The 12493-nt window shown below is 42.6% G+C and overlaps 1 protein-coding gene across 1 annotated transcript in view; it reads left to right on the top strand.

Annotated features, from left to right (window-relative positions):
- The first annotated feature begins 10399 nt into the window (after positions 1-10399).
- DSG2 (desmoglein 2) overlaps positions 10400-12493 on the top strand; it is a 41365-nt gene continuing 39271 nt past the window's right edge. Inside the window, exon 1 of the mRNA XM_077808688.1 lies at positions 10400-10456. Within this exon, the coding sequence (XP_077664814.1) occupies positions 10400-10456 (57 nt within the window). The remainder of the gene's footprint in view (positions 10457-12493) is intronic.

The following is a 12493-nucleotide window of genomic DNA, read 5'->3' as shown; positions in this document are numbered from 1 at the left end:
CTGACCATTAGACATTACAGAGCCAAACATCATGCTGTCTTTACAATTTCTTTGAAATCTACCGGTAGTCATGAACTCATTATTCTAATGACAGGTTTCAGAGTAGCAGCCGTGTTAGTCTGTATTTGCAAAAGGAAAAGGAGTACTTGTGGCACCTTAGAGACTAACAAATTTATTTGCGCATAAGCTTTCGTGAGCTACAGCCCACTTCATCGGATGCTGGATGCATCTGATGAAGTGAGCTGTAGCTCATGAAAGCTTATGCGCAAATAAATTTGTTAGTCTCTAAAGTGCCACAAGTACTCCTTTTCCTTTCATTATTCTAATGTTCATCAGAATCCAAAATGCCACCCTTACTCGCACTGGGTAAGATTTTTCAAAAGCACTTAAGTGATTTAGGAGCATAACTCCCATTGAAAATTAATGGAACATGTGCTCCAAAGTAACTTAGACTCTTGAAAAGCCCAACCACTGAGTAGGGTGTTACTCACATGCGTAATCCCATCAAAATTCACAGGAATACCGAGGGTGAGAAAGATTACTGAAAAAGACAGTGTAACTGGGTATTCAGTGAATCATTTACCTAGGAAGTCTTGGCTATTCTATACCACTCTTACAGTTTTTTCTTCTTAACATATTTTATCCTTGATGTTATATCTTTTCTAGTTCATTTCCATTCAGTATTTGCCCAAATAGAGAAAACAGATCAGTTTGTGTTATAAATAAGGAAAGAAAGAAAAGTATGTTGGACAGATGACAACAAAGGAATAATGGTGGACTCTGTGGTTTCAGACATCACCGGATGTAAGTTAACATTTAATTTCAAAGGCTGAACTTATGTAAAATGTGAAAAACAACAATGTTTAAAAGTAAAATTCCAACTTTAACAACTGATAGAATGAAATGCTGAGGTTTATGAAGATTTTTATTAGAGAGCATCTCCTGTACAGAAAATCTGTCTGATGGCAAATACCCTTTGATAAGTACAGGAATAAGAACCTCCCTGCAATAACAGTTTTTCTCTCTCCTTTCTAGATAATGACAGTATCTTTTCCCTTCATTCTCTAGTAGGACTCCAAAACTTGAAGCCCCTGTTGTGCCTTCATATATTCAGTTTTCATTGTATCTGGTATTTCCTAGGAGTTTAAGCAAACAAATTGGTCAAATTGTATTTCTTATTCAAATTGCAGTGTAATCAAGTTCTTTCAGATGAACTAATGGGGCAAATCATCCCATGGTTAAAAGTGCAGAAGGAAATCTCTTACTGGATCACATCATGAAGATCCACCATGTCACTCTGTCAGGGCACTGGGAAGAGATCCCACTAGAAAAAGCCATGGAGTCTGCTGGCAAACCTGGCTGATCCCCAAAGATCTGCAAGGATTCTGGCCTCCCCGTGGCTCTCATTGAAACCACACTATCAGGGACCCCTTCCAGCCACAGCTGCCCCATTGGGGTGGGGTATATAGAAAAGATAAAACAAACCTGAGCTGTATTTACTTTCCCTATAAATCTCTACAGGTTTGAAGAGAGGACAATGTGTGTGGTCCTCCAGCCCCTCTGTTCTCCCTCCCTTTCCCCGAGAGTGGACTCAGACCCACAGAGGACATTCTGTATGATCCAAAGAGTGGGTGGAAAGTTGCCCTGGAGATAGATTAATTCCTCCTTTTGCTTGGAAAAAAAATAGACCACGTATGGGGGCAATCCAGGCCATTATGAGGGATTTGGGTAAGAAAAAATCATAAATTCAGATTACCACAAGGAGTACAAATTTCCTGTTCTCCCAGAAAATATTCAGATAAAGGTCCAAATTCTACCCTAAAATTTTCACCACAGAATCTAGGCAAGAGGATAATTTGGGGTGATTTTGCAGCTCACAATAGTCTCTAGAAAAATCTTGATATGACTACATTCTACCTGATTGAAAGATAATCATAGAATCATAGAATATCAGGGTTGGAAGCGACCTCAGGAGGTCATCTAGTCCAACCCCCTGCTCAAAGCAGGACCAATCCCCAACTAAATCATCCCAGTCAGGGCTTTGTCAAGCCTGACCTTAAAAACTTCAAGGGAAGGAGATTCCACCACCTCCCTAGGTAACACATTCCAGTGCTTCACCAGCCTCCTAGTGAAAAAGTTTTGCCTAATATCCAACCTAAACCTCCCCCAGTGCAACTTGAGACCATTACTATAATGGATCTCTCTGTCCTCCAATTTGTACTCTCCAATCCTTAAAAGGAGATAGGAGTTAGGAGAAAGAATTTCAGACTAACTGCACAACTTCCAATGCTATCTGCCTTCAGACACTGTTCTTTGCCTACTATTCAAATATGCCTTTTGGAATGGACAGGTTGGTTTCTGTAGTCCGTTCTGATGTGGAGCTACTGGGATATGTGAAGTTATGTGAATGAAAAGCTTGCCATGCAAGTATCAGTATTTAATTGCTTTGGCATGGGACATTACAGGGATTTTTGCTTCAACTAAATGCCAGCTATTATGTACTGCAGAGGAAAAGGATGATCAACACTGTGCTCCTGTCTTCCCTTCAGACCACCTTCATTTCCTATAGATAGCTGTGTTCCCTAAGGAATAGCTTCCCTGTAGTTAACTCAGGTAATTGCCACTCAGGTCTGAGCACCTGAGTTAGCTTAGCCCAGGTGTGAGCAGCCACACTGCAAAGTCCTACCTGAGTTACTGTGTCCTCACTGGTGCTGCATTCAACCATGTGTGTCACTAGGATTTTGGGGGGCATATCCTGTGTTTCTTTTGTGCTGCAGTAAGCTGAGTCACTCTATCATTTTTTCCCAGTGAATTGTGGGAGAACTTATCTGACTTTTGGGGCACACAGGAAGGAATTTTGAGAAAGTACTAGAAGACTATCAGCACCTGAGTGGTTTAGTGTGCATCTTTACTGCCAAATGGACAGGTTACCAGCCCAACTGAAAGTGGAACCCAAGTTCTTGCCTTCATCCTCAGCCACGTAAGTTAGCCGGTGTTGAAAGCACCACTTACCTTGAGTGAGACATTTTTGTGTGTGGAACAGAGGGGAAATAAGAGCAACACCAGTGTAAGAACCCAGGCTAACTGCAGTGAAGACATATCCTAAGAGTTCAAGCAATTCCCAGGCTAATTCACTTGACACTATGTGATATGCCCTCTCAAAATCTATACAACACTTGCACAGATCTCCTCCTTGAACAAAGCATTCTGTTGCATTCAATTTGCATTTGATAGTTCCAAAGAGAGTTGTCTCAGAGTGAAGAAGTGATCAGCACTTCTATGTCTCATTCAGAAGTAGACTTGATTTTCATGTAGTCTTTCACTCAGCTGTCTTTCCCTTTTTCCTCAGCTCTATTGCAAGAACACCAACTCTCTAACCTCTTGATTACTAATACTTTTGTCGGTCTCTCGTCCCCTTTTCCATACTTACTATACAATGAAAATATTATTGCTTGTTTCCAAGCCTTAGGCATTTTTTCCTGATCTCTAGGTACATTTTTTTCAAGTCCCGTGCCTTTGGCCAGGTACATACTAGAAAAGGATTTCTGATAAATCTATACTGGTATAACTATACCAGCGAACACTCTTAGGCTAAAGCAGTTTATACTGGTAAAAAGTGAGGTAGGTAGTATATCTTATACGGTCACCAAACCTGTAATAAGGTATACCAGCAAAAAGATTTTTGTATCAGTATAATTGTGCCTAAACTAGGGTGTTAGCCAGTGTAGAAATGTCACAAAATAATCACCCCTCCTCCAACCAACATTGCTATACTGGAAAAAGTTTCTAGCATAGACATGGCCTTTAACACTAAGGGGGAAATCCTGCTTCAACTGGAGTCAACAGCAAAATTCTTATTGTCTTCAATGCGAGCAGTAGTAATTTCCTCCCCTATTCAGGCTGCAATTTGTTTGCAGAAGCTGTTTATTGAATAACTACAAAGATGATCTGTAAATATCAAAGTCTGTTTGTGAATGATTCACAAACAGAAAAAAGGGATTGATTCACAACATATATGTCTATCAATAGCTTTAATTTAGCTTACTCCCTCCAATGTCTGGCTACCCTACCTGAGCTTACCCATAAAGAGCATCACTGTGTATTTTAATGAAAGACGTTTTAGATAACATACAAATCCATATCAAATGAGCTGTGTTGTAGAGTGGATTGAAACAACAAATGAATTGTTCTGCCACTCTCTTTTCTGTGCAGTGGAAGGGCCTTTCTTTTTCGGACTTTGGTACAATGTCAGAAACCTGTGTTAAAGAAAAGAATTTTGTCAGGTTGTAACAGCTTTGCCAAGCAAACAGGTCACTTGTTCAACATGCCAACTGAAATGTGTAATTAGAACTCACATAATTTAAATGAATTATAGTTAAGCAACTTTGCTATACAAGGGAACAATCAGTTTTCTAGTAACACTCCTGCACAGGGACTGCACACTTCCTTTCCTATATCCATGCTGCCCAAGCAAAAGCCTGATTCAAAATTCATTGAAATCAATGGGAATCTTTCCAGTGGTTTCAGTGGGCTTTGGATCATGCCATGAAAGCCAAGTTCTGCATTTGGCACCCTGTTCTGTAGTATCTCCCTACAGCGTCTCCCTGAATTACAGGTAAAATTTTCTAGAATTATCAACAGCATTCCCTTTGCAGCCTGCCATAATCACGGAGCCCAAAGGATCAGAGTATGGCACAGCTGCTGACATCTAGCTACTATCCATTGGTACCACAAAATACAAGGTTGACAAAGAAAAGGAGGAGGAAACGGACAGTAATTATGACAGAGAGAACACAGAATAGGGACGGGAAGAAAGTTAAGTGGGAAAGAAAGGAGACAGAGATTGAGTTTGAGAAGAGGTAGAACAGAAGGAGGAGGGAAATTATTCCAGCCAGTGAAAGGGAAATAAACACCCTGAATTTATTAAAAAGATCTGAATAGAGGAGACACAGAAAGGATCAACCAAATACAGTTTATGAACACAGAAGAATCAGAAGCATTTTTGTATGTGTCCAACTATAATCTGTTTAGTAGAAAGTAATGACACTGAACCACTCTTCCCTGTCTGTACTTTATACTTTTCAACCAATATTCTCACATAGGCCCAAACCCCGTAAGCTCTTAAGCACAGGCATAACTTTGTAATTAATGGGGTTACGCCTGCTTAAAGTTAAACATGCTTAATGGATCAGGGCCTTAATACAAAAAGTTTTTTTCTTAATCCTATTAATAATAATAATAAATTTATAAATAAATAAATAATAATAAATTTTTTACTTAAAATTTTTACTTATGATACCATTTTCTATCAGTAACTCACAAATCACTTTACAAAGGAAATCAGTATCATTATCCCATTTTACAGCTGGGGAATCTGAGACACAGAGGTGTAATATTTAAACTCAATAGGTGTTAAAATTAATAGTAGTTAGAAGCGAATTCTTGTGCAACTCTGTGAAATCTGGGCAACGCCCTTTAATTGCAAATACTTGAACAGATCATTGACAATAGTCACAAGAACTGTGTGGTAAGAATTTTAAAACAATGGACCAGGGTGGAGTGTGATTTTTAAGACAATGAAAAATATTCTCATATTACCTTAATATGACATACAATGAGCTCGGAGCATTTCATCACAGCTAGACTCTGGATTTCCTGCTGTAGATGAAGTGAGCTGTAGCTGACGAAAGCTTATACTCAAATAAATTGGTTAGTCTCTAAGGTGCCACAAGTCCTCCTTTTCTTTTTGCAAATACAGACTAACACGGCTGCTACTCTGAAACTTGTTAAATACTGTACCTGTTCCATTTAATTCAACAACTTGATTTTAAAAATTATAGATGATTGTCAAGTCTTTGGTTTCAACACTTTTAAAGGCATTATATCAGATTTTCATTGATTTCATAAGGAAGTAGGTTGGACCCTGGATGTTTTAATCTAACCTCCCACCCACTCCCTTCTTCCCCACCCCAAAAAAAGAAATTAATCATATGCTAAAATTGTTACTCTAGCTTTACTCAGCATGAAATGAGACTGGCACTCATGAGTGATCACATGAGAATGTTTCACTGGAAGTACACAGGTCTCATTACTGTCACTCAGAAGATGGCGCTGGATGTGCTCATAATAAATACTGTAATACTGTGACTTATTACAAAAATAATATTTTTATGAAATTGTGTATTTGTTGTTCAATCTATATGAAGAAAATTATATGGATGTTTAAACTTTTAGAAAGGAATAGCAATTTAGGGCCTGCTCCAATACTCATCAAAGTACAGTAGAACCTCAGAGTTACGAACACCTTGGAAATGGAGGCTGTTCGTAACTTTGAAATGTTCATAACCCTGAACAAAATTATGGTTGTTTTTTCAAAAGTTTACAACTGAACACTGACTTAATACAGCTTTGAAACTCTACTATGCAGATGAAAAATGCTGCTTTTAACCATCTTAATTTAAATGGAACAAGCACAGAAATAATTTCCTTATCCTGCAAATCTTTTTTTTTCAACTTTCCCTTTATCTTTTTAGTAGTTTATGTTTAACACAGTACTGTATGGTATTTCCTTATTTTATTTTTTTTTTTTGTCTCAGCTGCTGCCTGATTGTGTACTTACGGTTCCAAATGAGGTATGTGATTGACTGGTGTGTTTGTTACTCCGCACTTCTCCTGTAATTGGAAAGACTTACACTGTCTTCCATGGACTGTGGATGGGGCTTGGTCATTTGTAGATTTCAATAACGAACAGGGTGTTATGCAAAGAAACTCAGCCTGAGCTGAGCTCAGCTTTGGAGCACTTCCGTATTGTTTTTCAGCATGTTTGAACTTTGAACCTATACCAGCTAGCAGAAGGATACAAGCACCTGTATCCTTGTATTGTTTACCTGTATCATGTATAAACTGATTTCCTGGGCCATAATTGCAGACCAGTTTTAGAGCTAACGTTAGTAAAAGTACTGAGATTCTATTTTAAACATTTGTAATTCTTGAATGAAAGAAGCAAAATAAGTGCAAATTATTGTAATTTTTAAGGTGTATACCATGTCTTGGAGAACAGGACTGAAGCCCTTAATATTATCTATATTTTTAATTGTGTGAGTTAAAGATAGATTCAAAGCTCTGGGTATATTATGATTGACAGCCTAAGAGCACCAGCATCATTACAATGTAAATGAAAGTGTCTCATTATATCAAAGATCCGTAAGGAAAGCTGGGAGGCTAGTTTATAGCATATATCCGTGAAATTGAATGGATGGTCATGTGGTGAAGGGACTAGGCTGGAAACAGATAGATGTGAATTTAGCTCCTGGATCTGCCAGATGTCAAATGTGAACTTGGGAAAGTTACCTCCATACAATAGGAATAATATTTTCCTATCTTAAAAGGAAGCTGATATACAGATAAATTCATAAAAATGTTTAGGTATGTCAATAATGAGTGCTATAAAAATGATAAACAAGAAATCAGGAAGCTCAGCATTAGTGGTAATTGAAAGTATTTGCAGGAGCTTTGACTGACTTATGTGAATGTTATCAGCATCACAAGAGCAGGTCTGGCAGAAGGAAGTTTCTGGGAGCACAGCTTCCACATACTCCCTGGCTCTCGTGGCTGATCTTTCTCTGGCTGGACTCTGGGGGACAAGAGTTACTGCTGCTTCCTGGCAGCTCACTATTCCTGCATCTGGCACTACTCCTACAAAGGCTTATGCATGTGAAATCAGTGAGATTACACAAACGAATAAAGTTGCACACTTGACTAAGTGTTTGCAGGACTGGGGCCTCAATACTTGACATGGGTCTATTATTTTTAATTGATTTTAAATGGAAATAAGAAGGTTTCACTTTATTTTAACGCAGAAATTATTTTGATTAGTTGTAGAAATGTATTCCACTAACAAATGGCCCTAACAAATAATTAGCACTTGCATCAAGGTTCCACTTGGCTACATTGGAGAGCACAAAAAATTACCAAAAAATTTTGTAGTAGTCTATTAATCTGCAAATGAATGAGCTTTCCTTACAGATCTTTGACATGAGACACGTTCATTTACATTATAATGATTCTGGAACTCTTAGGCCATCAGTCATAATATACCCAGAGCTTTGAACCTTGGTATAGCTCACCCAATTAAAAATACTGTATATAGATCATATTAAGGGCTTCAGTCCTATTCTCCACTGCACACCTTAAAATTATAATAATTTCCACTTATATTGCTTCTTTCATTCAAGAATTACAAAACTTTAAAATAGGATCGCAGCACTTCTACTAACATTAGGTAAGCCTCAAAGCATGTTTGTGAGGAACAAAACCATTAATGCACCCATTCACAAGTAGCTACACTTCGGCATAGAGAAGTTATGTTCCTTGACCAGTGAGACTGTAACGCGGGGCAGAGCTAGGAATATAACACTGCAGCCACTGCACTTGGACATGCGGTATCACTGATTTTTTTCTAAGCAGCAATATGATGTGCATAGAAAGGCAGCAGCAATTTCTATATCACTATTTCCTAAATCAACAAAAGTGAATACATTCTGAGGTAATGCTGGTTCTCTGGCCTCAACTTACCATTTTGTGTCTAACTATTGCAGTTGTTTCAGATGGAGTTATTTATGGAGATGCTGCATGTATGATGCAAAATGCTCCTGGGTGGCTATTCCTCTGAAAGAGTCCGAATTCTGTTCATGATATTAGAATTGGTTAATTCAGAAATGATGTGAAAAGGTATTTACCACAGTTGAATCTGACCTAATCAATGCTAATTAATCAGCATCTATTCGCATAAAGGCGTCCAATCCTTGTAAAAGTAAGAAGCATGCTTACCTTAATTGTCCCGTCCCTCCCCCCTTGGAAATCATTAGATTCTGGACTGCTCGGTGCTAATTAATCAGGTGGTGTTGAGCAGAGAGCAGTATCAGAAAGGGATACAAAGGAAACGGCTTGCAGGGTATGGAACACAGATTAGGAGCATCATCAACATTGGCAGGCTGTGTTGGAGCAATTCTTCTTACCACTTTTCCATGAGTCCATGTTTTCCCTGGGAAGCCGCATTCCTCATTAATGAAGGCTGCCTCTTTGTGAAAGGATTGGCTGTGAAGCATACTCCGCTTGCTATGACTTGTGGTGTTCTTGCGGGCGGGGTGGAATGGAAAGAGCCTTCCCTATATTTGAAACCCTCATACAAACACCTGTTCAGCCCAAACCTGCCCAGAGACAAAAGCATGCTATGTGTGAAGAATCCTTTGGGAAAGCTACCCCGCAGCGAGTGGGGATAAGCCTTGTGGCGTGAGAAGCAGAGGCACGTAACAATCAAAGATCAACATAGAAAACAAGTCTGTTTATTAGAGAAACTCGGTACTGACAAGGGTGGGGAGATAGATAGATAGATAGATATGCCCAGATCCCCATCGGAAAAAGAGTAGCTGCAACATAAAAACAAAACAAAAGTTTTAATAAAAGTTCTCGCCCTAGAAAAAATCCAAGGAGCGACCAGGCCTAGAGGATAAACAACCCCCCGATCCCGGTCAGTGGTCCCTCCAGGACGGGAGGGAAGTATTGCGCCTGCCAAGGCTGTAGCTGATGAGTGAAGGAACAGAGCCGGTCAGCGTCCAGGGCTGGCCCATGCTGTTCCCTTCCAGGAGCGCTGCGGTGTGCGTGGCAAGAACCCGAGGAGCGCCCCGGGAAACGGGCCAGGGCTCGCTGGGACAGCGGGGCCTTTCCCAGGTAAGCAGCTGCGTCGTCTGTGGCTGGCGCTTCCACAAAACACCCCCGTTCGTTCCCCGCTCCGCGTCCCCACCCCGCCCCGGCGCTCGCCGTCGGGCGCAAGGGGCGGCTGTGGCGCAGCCAGCGCTTGAGTTCACAGGCGTATCGCCGGCCGCTTGGACGTTGTCTCCTCCCGGCCTTATTGTGTCTTCCCCGGACAGAAGCCCGAGGAGCGGTTCCCAGCGGGCTCGGCCGCGCCGCGCGGCGAAGGGAAACTCGTTCCCACCGGGACGCTGCGGTCTCTGCAAGCAGAGGCGGCGGCGGCTGAGGGGCCCGGCAGCTTCCAGCCCCCGGCTCCGGTTAGTCCGCAGCCCGGAGGGAAGCAGGGCGGCCGCTGCCCCTCCCCCTGTCCCGAAGGGGCCTGGGAGACGTCACCTCCCCGCTCCCCCCTCCCAGCCCTGCCTCGGAGGAAGGCGGGATTCACCTGCCCCCTCCCCCCAGGTGTACAAATGTCAGGCCAGCCGCCCCGCGCGCCGCACTCCACCCCTCCGCGGCTCCCGCGTGCCGGCTGCCTCAGCGGGCGGGGGAAGGAATCCCGCCCCGGACTGAGTCCCGTCCCGGGCGGCCGCCGCTTTGGGCACAGGGCAGCGGGCGCCGGGGGAAAGCGGGCGGGCGGGCGACTGACTCGGCCATGGCGCGGGTCCCGGGAGCCGGAGGGCTGGAGGCGCTGCTGCTGCTTCTCGTCACGGTGAGTCCCTAGCCCCGCGGGGCGGCGTGGGCCGGGAGGCGGCTGGGCGGCCACGCAGCCCGGCCGGAGGGGCGGTGGGGGGCGAGCGGGGCGTAGCTGCCGCGCGAGAAGCGCCTCACAGGGTTGCACGGGGCCGAGGGCGACTTGCACCTTTTCCCTCCCGCCACGCCCGGCCCGGCCCGGCCCGGCCCGCAGCCGCGCCTCGCCCCGCAGCCGCGCCTCGCCCCGCCGGGCTGTTCTTGCCTTCAGACAGCAGCGGCGGTAATGGCGGGCGGGGAGCCCCCAGGCGGGAGCCCTGCTGGGGGGGGGGGGCATTCTCAGCGCTTCGTTACTGTCGGGTTTTGCACCTGTACCGAGATGTTTGGGGTGTGGTGTTTTTTTTTTTTTAAATAGTTGCTGAGTAGCCTGGGGTGCGTCTAGGAATGTGCCTGGCGGCGGGCGCGGTTCTTTTACTCCGTCTTCCAGCTGTTAAATGTGACCATTCCCACCCCTCACCCTGGCGGGTCTGCCTTGAGTGCTTGACAGGACTCTTAACTCAGTGCCAGGTCTCAGAGGGGGTAGCCCTGTTAGTCTGTATGAGCGAAAACAAGGAGTCCTTGTGGCACCTTGGAGACTAACCGATTTATTTGTTGGTTTATTTTTCACTCCATGCATCTGATGAGGTGGGTGTTAGCCCGTCAAAGCTTATGGCCAGATAAATTTGTTAGTTTCTAAGGTGCCACAAGGACTACTCCTTGTTTTAACCCAGTGAGGCTTCCATAACCTTGCCAGTTCTATTGGTTTTGTTTTCACCTGTCTTGAATGGATACTGCTAAGTTAAACAAAACTTTCCAAATAAAGAACTCCTTTTACTGACATTATTAATATCTTAGATTTTTTAAAAAATTCTCTTAATAAGATAATGTACTTTTCAGTGGTTTTGCTGGCTGTTTATAGTCCAGCTGGTTGGAAACATAATTGCCATCCTATGGAAACTTTTGGGGTTGTGGTGTGAGGAGGGAAAATAATCCTGCGTTGGGATGAAAAGTCAAAATTTCAAAAAATGTCATGGAACAGCCATGGGACTGCGCAGCCCATCAGGTTAGGAACTGGGTCAACTGGCCTCCCTGCCAGCCTTCCATTAAAAGTTTTGATGCAATTGGTACATTCCTATGAAAGATTTTGCTTCCACTGAAATCTCCATTTTCAAATGGAAAACTGTTCAGCTGAAATGTTTTTGACCCATGCCATTTATAGTTTCCTAAGCTTCAGACAACTATAGGGACACAGTCAACTTTAAACAGTCACCTTTGTTGGAAAATATTTTATTCGCTGTTGTAAGAGTTACAATGGGTGAACTTACAAATTTTAACTGGTTTGAAGTTTTCACTAGTTGTACCAGTATTCCCGATTGTGCAGGGGATACACATGTGTGGCCCCGTGCTCTGATGCACAGACCATTGGCCTTTGCTAAACTAGGAAAAGGGTGCTTTTTCTCAGTTGAGTTAGCTCAAGCCTAGGCAGGACCATAGGCTATAACCCAACTTGTTAGAAATCAAGCTAATGGTGCTAAATTGTGTCTACATTAGTGTCAGATGGGATATTCCATCAGATAAAGCTAGTTCAATTGAAAAAAGCACCTTTTTTCCTAGTGGTCCATCTGAGCAAATCCGATTGGAAGATCAGGGTCATTTTATAATATTTTAAATTTATTATGTATAAAGAAGGTATTGAAAGGTTTAAATTCTACATGTCCTCTACCTTAGAAATATCAGGAATGTTCTCTCTTCTCTTCCCTGGTTTGCTGAAGGTATCTTTGGAGAACTGGAAATAATGGGAGATTTCTTAGCTCTTAGTTAAAGGGGCTGGTGTGTTGAATCTGTAACAAAGAAATCTTTTCTTTCAACATTTTGTGTCTCATCTGAGTCAGTGAGGACTAAACAAAAACAAGAGTTTAAGGAGTGGCTAAATTATGTTCCCAAAACATTTGTTCAAGTTTCACAATCATGACATCACAGGTATCAAGGAAGTGAGAGAAGGCCAGGTATCCACAGAGGG

Source organism: Eretmochelys imbricata, chromosome 2, assembly GCF_965152235.1.
Source record: "Eretmochelys imbricata isolate rEreImb1 chromosome 2, rEreImb1.hap1, whole genome shotgun sequence".
In the NCBI taxonomy this organism is placed as follows: domain Eukaryota; kingdom Metazoa; phylum Chordata; order Testudines; family Cheloniidae; genus Eretmochelys; species Eretmochelys imbricata.
The sequence above is the reverse complement of the archived record's forward strand: the minus strand, read 5'-3'. Positions and strand labels throughout refer to the sequence as shown.